We start from the raw sequence: 15,540 nt of genomic DNA, 5'->3' as shown, positions 1-15,540 counted from the left end.
AAATAAAAAAAAAATAAAAAAAAAAGATTTCATGGCAGTATAACTATGCTGGGATGTGCCATCGCAGCAGGCAAGCAGAAGCATAAACTTGCTGAGATAGCCAATGGTTTGTGTCTTGCCTGTTTTAAAGGGATGAGTTTCTTGCTGAACTATTAATGTGCTAACAAAAATACATGGGGGAGAGGTGGAATTGTGCTGGGTTAAGTTGCCCAGATTGGAATGCCAGCTCTGGCTGCTCCACTTCCAATCCAGTTTCCTGCTAATGCAACTGGAAAAACAGCAGATAATGACCCAAGTGCTGGAGCCTCTGCCACTCATGTGGGAAATCCAGATTGAGTCCCTGGCTCCTTGTTTCAACCTGACCCAGCCCTAAGCTGTTGTGGGCATTTAGGGAGTGAGTTAGAGGAAGATCTCCATCTCTTTCTGTCACTCTGCCTTTCAAATAAATAAAGCGTTTTCTTAGAAAAAAAATGGGACTAAGGTGGCAATAGATGGCCAAAAACATCATTTCTGACCAGCTTGACAAATATTTCAAATCAGCAACTCATCTTCACCATAGGGAAGGTGGACTGGACAGTGACCACAAGATCTTCTTCCTTCACAACTGTTCTACTTATCTTCCAGTGAAAATTCTCGTTAAAAACAATAATGCAAGCACCCCCCCCCACCATGTGATTGATAAATTCAGTCATGGGACCAGGGTAGTTGCAAAGACAACCTTCTGGCAGAGTACGCTAGCAGCAGTGAGCAGAAGTGTAGATGTGGAAGGATTTCAAAAGGAGTTCAGCATGAAAGATACTCTATCTGCTGTTGCCAATACTTGACACACAGTGACCAAAGGCACAATGGTGCATACATGGCACAACCTCTGTCTTGTTTAGTGACAAAAACAAAGTAGTGACTGTGAAGTGTCTTTGAAGGATTCTGCACATCAAATGAGGAAAAAATGATGTTTGATCTCCGCATATATGCAAGATGTGTATACTTTCAGAGCCCACCAAAGAGCTGGCAGAGCAGATATTGAGATTTGCACATAGATAATGAGGCTTCAGTTGCTTATTCATCGGTTGATGGTGAAATAGCTAAAATGGTTGTGAATCAAGGTGATTGCAGCAATAGTAACGATGCGAGGTGATGCTGTTAACACTGCAGAAACAGGGTCTTTTGATGTGGTGGTGGAAATGTCTGATGAACTTACTGAAGGTCTAGAGCATGCATTCGTAAAAGAACAAGAAATCGTGCCTGTTGATAAAATCAAAGCAGGGCTTTGACAGAAATCACTGCTAATGAGGGAGGTGACTCCTAGGAAAGATTTTTAAAAGCTGTACGACAGAATGCCTCCTCATCCCTAGATGAACCACTTTCTGTCCTTTCAACCACTTCTGATATTTATTCTCACTCACAAAAACACAAGGCACAATAACTTTTAAATTAAAACATAGCATCATCAGTGGAGACCAAAAGCTGATACAAATATTCTGATGCTGCTGCTGTGCTGTGTAGTAACTCAGGACACATTCCTTTTTCTCACTGTCTGGATGATAAGCTGTATTTTTTTACAATTAAATACTTATGTGCAAATAAGTTTAAGGCTATGGGTGTATATGAAACACAAGTGATTTTTGCCATTACATTTGGGTTCTTTACCCAAACTAACACATTATATCTATGCAAATATTCTAAAATCTGAAAAAGTTTGAAACAATTCTGATCCCAAGCATTTTGGCTAAGGAAATTCATCCTATACCAAGAAATTGGATAATCTGGAGAAAACTGATAAATTTCTAGAAACATACAAGCTATCAAGACTGGATTAAGAAAAAATAGAAGATCTAATATACCGATAAAAAAAGATTAAAGTGGTAATTAAAAGCTTTCTAAAAAAAGAAGCCCTGGACCAATTTGTTTTATGGCTGAATTTTTCCAGAGCTTCAAAGAAGAACAAATGTTATTCCTTCCCAAACCCTTCAAAATTATAAACATTGAGGAAAAACTCCCAAACTCATTTTAAGAGGCCAGCATAACCCGATCATAAAAGCCAGAAAAAAATACCATGAGAAAATAGAATTCCAAGTCAATATCTCTGATGCACACTGATGAAAAAACAATAAAACACTACCAAAATTACCAAAATGAATTCAATGACACATCACAAAGATTATATCTTGTGGGCTGGCATTGTGGTACATTGGGCTAAGCCATCACTTGGGATGCATGCATCCCATATCTTTATACCAGTTTGAATCTCAGCTACTCCACCTCTGATTGTACTCCCTACTAATGTGCCTGGGAAGAAGCAGAAGATAGCTGAAGTATTTGAATTTCTTTGGCCCATGTGGGAGACCCAAATGGAGTTCCTAGCTTCTGGCTTCAGACTGGCTCAACCCAAGTGATTGAGGCCATTTGGGAGTGAACCAGCAGATCAGCAATAGAAGATCTCTCTCTCTCTCTCTCTCTCACACACACAGCCTCTCCTTCTCTCTCTGTGTAAATCTGACTTTTAGATAGATAAATAAAAATTTTTTAAATTAAACATTGTAATTTAGTTTATTTATTTATTTCATTTGAACAGCAGAGGTAGACAGAGACAGTTTCAGTTAACGGAAAGTGATCCCTGTTAAATATAAGAGTGGGAATAAGAGAGGGAAGAGATGTACAATTTGGGACATGCTCAATCAGACTTGCCCCAAATGGTGGAGTTAGAAATGTGCCAGAGGATTCCAATACAATCCCATCAGGATGGCACGTACCAATGCCATCTCACTAGTCCAAGTGATCAGTTTCTGTTCACAATTGATCATACTGATAGGACTAAGAGTCAAAGGGATCATATAAACAAGACTAGTGTCTGCTAATACTAACTGAGAGAAGAAAAAAGGGATAGAATGATCCAACATGGGAAGCGGGATACACAGCAGACTCATAGAATGGCAGATGTCCTAAATAGCACTCTGGCCTCAGAATCAGCCCTTAAGGCACTTGGATATGGATGAAGAGCCCATGAGAGTATTTTAGGCATGGAAAGCCAAGACACTCTGGCAAAAAAAAAAAAAAAAAAAAAAAAAAAAAAACCCTAAATGAAAGATCTCTATGAGTGAGATCCCAGTGGAAAGAACGGGGCCATCAAAGAAGGAGGTACCTTTCTGTGAAGGGAGGAGAGAACTTCCACTTTGACTATGACCCTGTTGGAATAAGATGGAAGTCGGTGAACTCAAAAGGTTTCCATAGCCTTGGCAACCCATGACTAGAGCCTAGGGAGATTGCTGACACCATAAACAGTAGTGTCAATTTGTTAAGTCAACAACAGGAGTCACTGTGTACTTACTTCTCATGTGGGATCTGTCCTTAATGTGTTGTCCAATGTGAAATAATGCTATAACTAGTACTGAAACAGTATTTTATACTTGTGTTTCTGTGTGGGTGCAAACTGATGAAATCTTTACTTAATATATACTAAATCGATCTTCTGTATATAAAGATAATTGAAAATGAATCTTGATGTGAATGGAATGGGAGAGGGAGCGGGAGATGGGAGGGGTGCGAGTGGGAGGGAAATTATGGGGGGGAAGCCATTGTAATCCATAAACTGTACTTTGGAAATTTATATTTACTAAATAAAAGTTAAAAAAATTAAACATTGTAATTTAGTTTATTTATTTCATTTGAACAGCAGACAACAAGAGAAACAGAGAGAGACAGGTAGACAGAGAGAGAGACAAAGGTTCCCATTCACTGGTTTACTTCTTAAATGCCTGAAACAATCCAGGCCCGGCCAGGTCAAAACCAGTTATGCAGGAAGCTGGAATCAGAAACAGAGCTGGGACTGAAACCCAGGCACCTGGATAGGAGATGCAGGCATCCCAAGTGACATCTTAACCACTACACCAGATGCCCACCCCAGTTTCAACCTTTTAGAGGGAAAATATCAAAAATCTTTTTTAACTTGAATTAGTCAATAATTTCTTAGATATTATGCCAAAACTATAATTAATAAAAGAATAAACTGATAAATCAAGTGTCAACTTTTTTAAAATTGCTCTTCAAAAGCCAGTGATAAGAGAATGAAAAGGCAGGGGGCACATAGGGAGAAAACATTTGGAAATTACATATAAATGATACAAGTTGCCTAGAACACCAAACAAACTCTCAAAATTCATTAATAACGGGCCAGTTTTGTGATGCAGCAAATTAAGCCACTGCTTGCGAGGACACCATCCCATATCAGGTGCCAGTGTGAGTCCCAGCTGCTCCATCCAGGAAGCTGATATTGTTCCCAGGAAGACAATGCAAGATGATCCCAGTACTTGGGCATCAGACCTAGCTATTGTGGTCATACAGGAAGTGAACTAGCAGATGAAAGATCATGTCTCTCCCTTTCTCTGTGTGTGTGTTGCTCTTTCAAATAAATAAATAAACATTTTTTTAAAAAAATCATTAATAAGATGGGACCGGAATTGTGGCACCTGGGTTAAACCACCACCTGCAGTGCCAACATCCCATATGGGTGTCTGTTTGGGTCCCAGCTGCTCCAATTCTGATCCAGATCTCTGCTAAGACATCTGAAAAAGCAAAAGAGGATGGCTCAAGTGCTTGTGCCCCTGTATCACATGGGATACCTGGATGGAGCTCTTAGCTCCTGGCTTTGGCCTGACCCAGCCCAGCTTTTGTGGCTATCTGGGAAGTAAACCAGCAGATTGCAGTTTGCTCTCTCTCTCTCTCTCTCTCTCTCTCTCTCTCTCCCTCCTTATCCCCCTCCCTCTAACTCTGCCTTTCAAATTCATTTTTTTAAATCCATTAATAAGAAAATTAAAAACCCAACTTTTAAATGAACTTAAATGAGTAAAAATATTCGTAAAAATACATTATCAAAGGAAAGATACAGAAGGCACATAAGAAAATGACAAGGTGTTCAACATGTTCAGAAAATGCAAATTTAAACTAAGGATGCTTAGCAACTGGAACCCTCATATCCTTTTGATGGGAGTGTGAAATTGCACAAACACATTACAAAACAGTTGGCCATTTCTGAAAATAGTAAACCTACACCTACCAATGAAACCCCCATTCCACCCAGATGAAAAGAAAGGTATATTCAGACAAATGGTTAATAAAATCTTTATTTTTAGTGCCAGAAATCCATGAACATGTGAATGGATCAAACAAATTGTGATGTAGCCCTTTCATGGACTAGGACTCAACAATATATATCCAGAACAGCACGGATAAGTCTCAAAATAGTTTTTCTGAGTTAAAAAGAAATAGTCATGCAAATATACTGTGCATATTGTGCGATACCATTTATAGAAAACCTTAGAAAATTCAAATATATTATGACAGAAAGCCTGTCAGTGGCTGTCCATGGCAGGGGAAGAGATAAAAGGGAGGAATATTGGGGGCACAAAGAAACTTTGGAGTTGATAGATATATAGATCTACTAACTTGATGGTGGAGGTACATATATACATACATATGTCCACATTTATTAAATTGTACACTTCAATGTTGTGTACTTTATAAGCATGTACATTGTATCTCAATGCAGCCCTCAAAAGTTTCAAATACAATGAATACAACCTTCATAATTTGATTTATAACCTTCATAATTTGAATCAGTAAATATGCTTTTATATTTTCATAGAATCAACCATATAATTATTTGTAATACAAGACAAAAAAGGGAAAACCTCTCTATATATACATATATAGGTTTATATATAGTATATTATTATATATGCAAAAAAGTTTAGCAAAATTAAATTTTTTTCATGATAAAAAAATCCTAAGGAGGTGGGCATTTAGCTTGATGGGTAAGACAACAGTTAAGATGCCAGCATCCCATTGCAAAATACCTTGGTTCAATATCAGGCGTCGGCTCCTGACTCCAGCATCCTGTGAACACAGACTCTGAGAGACAGCGGTAATGGCTCCAGTAACTGGGCTCCCACCACCTGTGTGGAAGAACTGGATTCATTTTGGCTCCTGGTCTTTCAGTCTGGCCCAGTACCAGCAATTGAAGAATAAAGCAGTGGGTAGAGACTCTCTCTGTCTCTCTGCTTTCAAATACTTTTCTTAATTTTAGATTTATTTGAAAGACTGACAAAGAGGGAAGGAGAGGCTAATAAGAGATTTTTTCATCCACTGCTCACTCCCCATTGACTTCCACAACCAGGGCTGGGCCAGGCCAAAGCCAGGAGCCTGGAACTCCACCCAGGTTTTCCATTTGGGTGGCTAGGCCCCAAGCACTTGGACCATCTTTTGCTGCTTGCCCAGGCACATTAGCAGGGAACTGGATTAGAAGCAAAGCCATACTCGAACTGGCCCTTCAACTATGGGATTCTGGCCTCACAAGTAGTAATTTATCCTGCTACACCACAAAACTAGCCCCTAAAAAATTTTTTAATCCTAAAAATCTCTCAACAATGTGAGACTAGAAGGCAATATTTTTAAGGGAAGATTTGAAACACTCATAGGTAAAAATAGAATAGTAAAAAATTGAGTGCTTTTCTGTCAAAACTGGTGAAAAGAAGCCGGCGCCGTGGCTCAATAGGCTAATCCTCCACCTTGCGGCGCCGGCACACCGGGTTCTAGTCCCGGTTGGGGCGCCGGATTCTGTCCCGGTTGCCCCTCTTCCAGGCCAGCTCTCTGCTATGGCCAGGGAGTGCAGTGGAGGATGGCCCAGGTGCTTGGGCCCTGCACCCCATGGGAGACCAGGAAAAGCACCTGGCTCCTGGCTCCTGCCAGGATCAGCGCGGTGCGCCGGCTGCAGCGGCGGCCATTGGAGGGTGAACCAACGGCAAAAGGAAGACCTTTCTCTCTCTGTCTCTCTCTCACTGTCCACTCTGCCTGTCAAAAAAAAAAAAAAAAAAAAAAAAAAAAAAAAAAAAAAAAAAAAACTGGTGAAAAGAAAGATTGTTTGCTGTTCTCATTCAATTCAATATTATTTACTGGATGTCTTAACTTGTGTATGAAGGCAAGAAAAATCAAACGAAAGAATACACATTGAAATGAAATAATTGAAGCTATCTTTATTCACAGAAAATGATCGTATATGTAAACAATTATAGAATTCTACAAAAAGATTACTAAAAATAGCAAGTAGGTATGACAATACTACAGAATATAAGATCAGTATAACCAAACTATTGTATTTCTATGCATTCATAATCAGCATTTGGAAGATGATTTTAAATTTAAAGGAGCACAGCAGAACTTCTGGGTGTGGTAGGAAACGTTCCCTATCTTGATCTGAGTGGTATTACATACCACATTCCTGTGTTAAAAGTCACTGTTCTGGGGCAGGCATCGTGGTACAACAGGTTAAGCCACTGCATGGAAATCTCTCATCCCATCTCACAGGAATGGTTTGAGTTCCACCTCTGCTTCCAATCCAGCTTCCTGCTAATGCTCACCCTGGGAGAGAGCAGATGATGGCTCAAGTACTTGAGCTCCTGCCCCCCATGAAGGAGACCCAGTTGGAGTTCCTGGCACCTGCTTTTGGTCTAGTGCATTCCTAATTGTTGTGGGCATTTGGGAAATGGATCAGCAGATGAAAGATCTTTCTCTCTCTCACTCTCTGTCACTCTTGCCTTTCAAATAAATAAAATTTTTAAAAAGATGGTGAGTTTTATATGAATCATACTTCAGTAATCATAACAATAACAATAAAGCATGTGTTCTTCCACGTTCGCATTCCCTGTACTTTCATCAAACAGTGAATCTCAAATTAACAGAGCATGGCCAGAATGTTAACATTCTGTTTTGGGGCTGGTGCTGTGGCACAGTGGGTTAAGGCTATGGCCTGCAGCACCAGCATCCCCTATGGGCACTGGTTCAACTCCTGGCTGCTCCACTTCCAATCCAGCTCTCTGGTATGGCCTGGGAAAGCAGTGGAAGATGGCCCATGTGGGTGCAGGGGCCCAAGCTCTTGGGTCATCTTCCACTGCTTTCCCAGGCCCTCAGCAGGGAGCTGCATCAGAAGTGGAGCAGCCAAGACACAAACCAATGCCCATTTGGGATACCAGCACCACAGGTGGAGGCTTAACCTACTACGCCAGAGCACCAGCTTCAAAATTCAAATCTCATACCTCTGTTGAATATCCCAAAGATCCAGTGAAGTTTTTGGTAATAGGAGATAATTGACATATCATAAAAGGAAGGTTGTGGATACCTGTGTGCTGTGGTACTATTTTCCTCAGTCCTGGCAAATGATACTGTAATGAATATGCTTCTTTTCATTCATTGCTCACTCAGCCAGAATCAGAGAAATAACAAAAATTTAAGCTCAGCCAAGTAAATGAATCACTGTCTCTCATTTTTTGATTCCTTACCCATTACTTCTAGGTAATAAAATCTCAAGAATTGTGATGAAAGTAGAACACCATTATGCAATCAGTGCTTATCAAAATGTCTGAGAGAGTACTCCCGTCCACTGGATCACGCTCCAGATGCCTGAAACAGCTACCGCTGTACTGGGTCTGAAGCCAGGAACTGAGAATTCCATCCAGGTCTCCCCTGTGAATGGCAGAAACCAAATGACTTGAACCATCTCTGTTGCCTCCCAAGATTGGCATTGGTGGGAAGCTGGAGTCAGAAGCCGGAGCTGGGAATCGAATCCAGGCACTCCAACATGGAAACATGGTCATCTCACCTGCGAATAACCCTCTGCTCCCTATCATGATTGTTTTCTTAGCACTGCTCAACATTTATTCCTTTGTGACTTCAAGCAAGATGTGTAACTTTGTGATCCCTTATTTTTATTTTTAAAAATATTTGAGTGTGCATATAAAAATTCTACATATTTATGGAGCACTATGTGATGTTCTACTACATGTATATATTGTAAAATGTTAAATGTTTGAAGAAAAAATGTATTTACCCTAATTGGACATTATGATATACACATGGATTTTTTAAAGAGTATTTATTTATTCATTTGAAAGTCAGAGTTATAGAGAGAGGTAGAGACAGAGAGAGAGGTCCTCCATCTGCTAGTTCACTCTCCAGATGGCCACAATGGCTGGAGCTGCACCAAACTGAAGCCAGGAGCCAGGAGCTTCCTCTGGGTCTCCCACACGGGTGCAGGGGCCCTAGGACTTGGCCCATCTCCCACTGCTATCCCAGGCCATAGCAGTGATCTGGATTGGAAGAGGAGCAGCTGGAACTAGAACCAGCTCCCATATGGGATGCCAGCTCTTCAGGCCAGGGCTTTAACCTGCTGCACCACAGCACCAGCCCCATGGATTATTTTTTAAAATTAATCATTTGACAAATAATTCTTTCTTCCACAGAATGTCAAGTCTGCAGATGATGTAGGAAGGCATATAGGATAAAATTGATTAGATTTGTGTGCTGGAAGACAACCCCTTCACCATGCCCCCCATGTGACCTGACCATACCTGTGCGCCCACCTATCAGACTAATTACCCCCTCCCCTTTGGAAGTGAATTAAAGGCCTGAAACACGGTGGGCCTGGCCTTCTCGCCCCTTTTTTCCTTTGCACCCTTCTTTTTCCTCCCTTCCCTTAATCCCCTTGTGGCCCTGCACCTTTGGGGCACATGGCCTTCATGCCACCTGCTCCATGCTTCCCGGCTTGCATGCTCCTCCATGTGGCTGGCTCCTGGTGCTCGGTATGAATCCAGATTTCCCTCTCTCTCTTTTTTTTTGACAGGCAGAGTGGACAGTGAGAGAGAGAGACAGAGAGAAAGGTCTTCCTTTTGCCGTTGGTTCACCCTCCAATGGCCGCCGAAGCCGGCGCGCTGTGGCCGGCGCACCACGCCGATCCGATGGCAGGAGCCAGGAGCCAGGTGATCTGGTCTCCCATGGGGTGCAGGGCCCAAGCACCCGGGCCATCTTCCACTGCACTCCCTGGCCACAGCAGAGGGCTGGCCTGGAAGAGGGGCAACCAGGACAGAATCCGGCGCCCCAACCGGGACTAGAACCCGGTGTGCCGGTGCCGCTAGGTGGAGGATTAGTCTAGTGAGCCCCGGTGCCGGCCCAGATTTCCCTCTCTTTTAGAAAGAGCCCTCACTGTCCTATGCATTTCTCTCACTGAATAAAAAGCTTAAAAATGGATCATGGCTGCCTGGTCTATTGGCGCTAGTATTAACCAATTCTAGTATTCAATTCTTCTCTGAATATGTGGCAAGAGCCCAGACAGATTTTTTTTTTTTGACAGGCAGAGTGGACAGTGAGAGAGAGAGACAGAGAGAAAGGTCTTCCTTTGCCGTTGGTTCACCCTCCAATGGCCGCCGCGGCCGGCGCGCTGCGGCCGGCACACCACGCTGATCCGATGGCAGGAGCCAGGAGCCAGGTGCTTTTCCTGGTCTCCCATGGGGTGCAGGGCCCAAGCACCTGGGCCATCCTCCACTGCACTCCCGGGCCACAGCAGAGGGCTGGCCTGGAAGAGGGGCAACTGGGACAGAATCCGGCACCCCAACCAGGACTAGAACCCAGTGTGCCGGCGCCGCTAGGCGGAGGATTAGCCTAGTGAGCTGCGGTGCCGGCCCCAGACAGATTATTAATATGTATATATTAATAAGCAAATCGCTATTACAGATACCAGAAAATAAATTTCTATAACGTGCCATGGGATTCCAATTGAATCCCATCAAGGTGGCATGTACCAATGCCATCTCACTAGTTCAAGTGATCAATTTCAGTTCACAATTGATCATACTGATAGGTCAAAGAGTCAAAGGGATCATATAAACAAGACTAGTGTCTGCTAATACTAACTGGGAGAATAAAAAAGGGAGAGAACGATTCAACATGGGAAGTGGGATACACAGAAGACACTCATAGAATGGCAGATGTCCTAAATAGCACTCTGGCCTCAGAATCAGCCCTTAAGGCATTCGGATCTGGCTGAAGAACCCATGAGAGTAATTTAGGCATGGAAAGCCAAGACACTCTGGCAAAACAAACAAACAAACAAACCCTAAATGGAAGATCCCTGCGAGTGAGATCCCAATAGAAAGAACAAGTCATCGAAGAAGGAGGTACCTTTCTCTGAAGAGAGGAGTGAACCTCCACTTTGACTACAACTTTGTCTAAAAAACATTGAAGTCAGCAAACTCAAAAGGTTTCCATAGCCTTGGCAACTCATGACTAGAGCCTAGGGAGATTGCTGACACCATAAACGGGAGTGTCAATTTGTTAAGTCAACAACAGGGTTACTGTGCACTTACTCCTCATGTAGGATCTCTGTCCTTAATGTGTTGTTCAATGTAAATTAATGCTATAACTAGTACTGAAACAGTATTTTACACTTTATGTTCTGTGTGGGTGCAAATTGTTGAAATCTTTACTTAATATATACTAAATTGATCTTCTGTATATAAATATAATTGAAAATGAATCTTGATGTGAATGGAATGGGAGAGGGAATGGGAGTTGGGAGGGTTGCAGGCGGGAGGAAAGTTATGGGGGGGGAGCCATTGTAATCCATAAGCTGTACTTTGGAAATTTATATTTGCTAAATAAAAGTTAATAAAAAAGAAAAGAAAGATCAATTTAGCATGTATTAAGTAAAGCTTTCAACAGTTTGCACTCACACAAAAACACAAAGTGAAAAATACTGTTTGAATATTAGTTATAGCATTAAATCACAATGTACAGCACATTAATGACAGAGATCCTACATGAGGAGTAAGTACACAGTTACTCCTGTTGTTGACTTAACAATGTGACACTCTTGTTTATGGTGACAGTAATCACCCTAGGCATTTGTCATGAGTTTCCAAGGCTATGGAAGCCTTTTGAGTTCGCCAACTCTGATAATATTTAGACAAGGTCATAATCAAAGTGGAAGTTCTCTCCTGCCTTCAGAGAAAGGTACCTCCTTCTCTGATGACCTGTTCTTTCCATTAGGATCTCACTCGCAGAGATCTTTCATTTAGGTCATTTCATTTTTTTTTTCCAGAGTGTCTTCGCTTTCCATGCCTAAAATACTCTCATGGGTTCTTCAGCCAGATCCGAGTGCCTTAAGGGCTGATTCTGAGGCCAGAGTGCTGTTTAGGACATCTGCCATTCCATGAGTGTCTGCTGTGTATCCCACTTCCCATGTTGAATCGTTCTCTCCCTTTTTTATTCTCCCAGTTAGTATTAGCAGACACTAGTCTTGTTTATATGATCCCTTTGACTCTTTGACCTATCAGTATGATCAATTGTGAACTGAAATTGATCACTTGAACTAGTGAGATGGCATTGGTACATGCCACCTTGATGGGATTCAATTGGAATCCCCTGGCACATTTCTAACTCTACCATTTTAAATTGATCTTCTGTATATAAAGATAATTGACAATGAATCTTGATGTGAATGGAAGGGGAGAGGGGGCAGGAGAGGGGAGGGTTGTGGGTGGGAGGGAAGTTATGGGGGGGAAAAAGGCCATTGTAATCCGTAAGCTGTACTTTGGAAATTCATATTCATTAAATAAAAGTTAAAAAAAAGAAAAATTTCTATAAAGTCTGACATCTGTTCATGTGACGAACTGATGTCATTATGCAGGGTAGTTGGAAGATGGTGTGGGTGGGTGGCAGGGGCAGCTTTTGGAAGTGGTTGATACCGTGCTCCTTCCTTCATATTTCGCAAATGCTCACTGTCCCATGGCTACACACATTGTGACCACCTGTGTCACAACTCAAGCAAGTCCAGCAACTAAATCGAAGACAATGAGAGGGGGCCGGCCCTGTGTTGTAGTGGGTAAAGCCACCGCCTGCAGTGCCAGCATCCCATATGGGCGCCAGTTGGAGTCCTGGCCTCTCCACTTCCAATCCAGCTCTCTGCTGTGGCCTGGGAAAGCAGTATAAGATGGCCCAAGTCCTTGGGCCCCTGCACCCAGAAGAGGCTCCTGGCTTTGTATCGGCACAGCTCCAGCCATTGCAGCCAAATGGGAAGTTAACCAGCAGATGGAGGACCTCTCTGCTCTCCTGCTCTCTCTGTGTAACTCTTTCAAATAGATAAATAAATCTTTAAAAGAGAAAAAAAAAAAGACAGTGAGTGAATCATCCAAATCTCAGGCTCACAAAAGTTAGGTGGGAATGAAAGCTGAGAAAGGGAGGAGGGTGGTGACCCTCGGCACCCCTGTGAACAGGGCCTGCTCGTGGGCTCGGTGTCTGCCTGGCCTGCTCATTTCTACCCTGGTGACTGTGGGCAGGCGCTGATGGCACACAGAACCCGCTCTGCTCTCAGTGCACAAATTCACAGAGAAACATGAGTGGATAACAACAGAAGATGGTATTGGAACAGTGAGAATCAGCAATTTTGCACAGGAAGTTTTGGGAGATGTTGCTTATTGTAGTCTGTCCAAAGTTGGGACAAAATTGAAAAAACAAGATGAATTTGGTGTTTTCGAAAGTGTGAAAGCTGCCTGTGAACTCTGTTCTCCTCTATCAGAAGTAACTGAAATTAATGAAGACCTTGCAGAAAACCCAGGACTTGTCAACAAATCTTGTTATGAAGATGGTTGGCTGATCAAGATGACACTGAGTAACCCTACAGAACTAGATGAACTAATGAGTGAAGAAGCCTATCAGAAATGCATAAACTCTATTGAGGAATGCGAGTGGAACCCTTATATGAACTACTATGGAATAACTTAATCCAGTACAGTTTTATCTTAAATTAGTGGTGGACAGGACTTAAAATAACATCTTTTAGCAATATTGATGGGAAGAAATACTACTTACAACTCTGCTACTGGAAGAAAATATCCCTAACTTTGTAATGATTGCAGATGAACACAGTATGCATTTTTTTCACAGTACCTTATGATTTTTATACTGGGCTCTAGGAACTAGTATTCAGAATACATGAAGTTATCTGTGGTAAAAACTAGTTATACAAATAATGTAATTCAAGGATACCATTGTTATCTTAAGCCTTATGCAATTTTTTTAAGATTTATTTATTTATTTATTTATTTGAAAGTCAGGGTTACACAGAGAGAGAAGTAGAGGCAGAGAGAGTCTCTCTAGACAGAGTGGTCTTCCATCCGCTGGTTCACTCCCCATTTGGCCGCAATGGCCAGAGCTGTGCTGATTCAAAGGCAGGAGCGAGGAGCTTCCTCCAGGTCCCCCATGTGGGTGCAGGAGCCCAAGGGCTTGAATCATCTTCTACTGCTTTCCCAGGCCATAGAGAGCTGGATTGGAAGTGAAGCAGCCGGGTCTCGAATTGGCGCCCATATGGGATACAGGCACTGCAGACGGAAGTTTTACTGGCTACTCCACAGTGCCGGCCCCAAGCCTTATGTAATATTGTAACTTTCTTATACTCAACCCTGGATTGGGGTCAAAATATGTAATAATCTTTCCATTTGAAGTAACTGGAATGCAGAGCAGTTTTTGTTAGTTGTACAGTGCCAGAAAAAAAAACAATAATACTATCTTAATTGTGCAATATACTGCATTTTCTGGTACTGTTGTATACAGTGAAGTAACAGCTCTACAGCAAATAAGAAGCATAATAAAATTTTCAACTTCCTCATTAAAAAAGATGAAGAAGAAAGGGAGGAGGGAGTTCAGGAGCTCACTCTCTCCTGCCTGGCTGTTCCTCTCACCTCAGTCCCAGCTTCTACCGCACATGTGCACTGTGGATTGCCCAGCACTCCAGAGTCCTGATCTGGCTCTTACCATGTTCATTAGTGAAATTTCATCACAGTTCAACAACCAAATACAAAATAAATCTATGAAGCAATGTCCCATATAAAAGCACTGATGGGTTGTGTTCTGTTCAACATGTGAGTGAACTGAATGAAACATGAAACACAGCATCAAGTTTACAAGTCTACCCAAAATTATGGTCACTACATGTATTCAGTGAATACATACAAACTTCTAATCCCTTGATATTTTGAGAAGAGCTCTCATGCAACTTGCACTCATAAGTGACAAGTATGAAATGCAGTGTTCAGTAATGTTACAAACAAAACAACACCATCCAACTTAGAGGGTGTCTGTCTGCTCTTCAGGTTCATGAAATGCCACCTTGTAGGCTTGTTGGGGGGAAAAGACACCAATGCAACACTGAGTGCTTCGAGAAGTGTATTAAGACAGAAAAGAAAATATTTTTAAATGAGTCACTTATTCACTTAGTGTTATACTCTGGTTATACTATACTATACTATACTATACTATACTATACATTTAACGGATATACAAAAACTGCAGAAGACCCAGAGAATAACATCATGGATGCTTAAAATTCAGCATCTCTCTTGGGTGGAAAAGCCTTGTTATCTATTTTAACAACTTTGGGGGTGACTTCTTGACAAAATCCAGGAAACTGTTTCTACCTTGATGTTTCCATTACATAAACAATGAACAATGAGAAATATGCTATTGAGATTGGCAGTTGAGTGGGTGGTGACCTACAAAAGAAACCAGGAGTTCTTGGACATCAACCTGACCTAGGCAACTTGAAACCAGGGCTCGATCTCAGGCTCTCCGATTATGGGATGCTGTTGTCCTAAGCAGTATCTTAACAATTATACCAAATGCTCTTCTGTCTCTTAACATATTTTTTCACTTGAAGAAAATCCT

At 41.8% G+C, this 15,540-nt stretch overlaps 1 protein-coding gene across 1 annotated transcript; it reads left to right on the top strand.

Annotated features, from left to right (window-relative positions):
* The first annotated feature begins 1,124 nt into the window (after positions 1-1,124).
* Positions 1,125-13,602, top strand: LOC103350231 (glycine cleavage system H protein, mitochondrial-like). Its single transcript, XM_008265533.2, has 2 exons — positions 1,125-1,203; positions 13,208-13,602. The coding sequence occupies exons 1-2, from the start codon at positions 1,125-1,127 to the stop codon at positions 13,600-13,602; spliced, it is 474 nt and encodes a 157-aa protein (XP_008263755.2).
* Positions 13,603-15,540: the final 1,938 nt, after the last annotated feature.

The sequence above is a fragment of the Oryctolagus cuniculus genome, chromosome 7 (assembly GCF_964237555.1).
Source record: "Oryctolagus cuniculus chromosome 7, mOryCun1.1, whole genome shotgun sequence".
In the NCBI taxonomy this organism is placed as follows: Eukaryota; Metazoa; Chordata; class Mammalia; order Lagomorpha; family Leporidae; genus Oryctolagus; species Oryctolagus cuniculus.
Note: the sequence above shows the minus strand (reverse complement) of the source record. Positions and strands in the feature narration are given on the sequence as shown.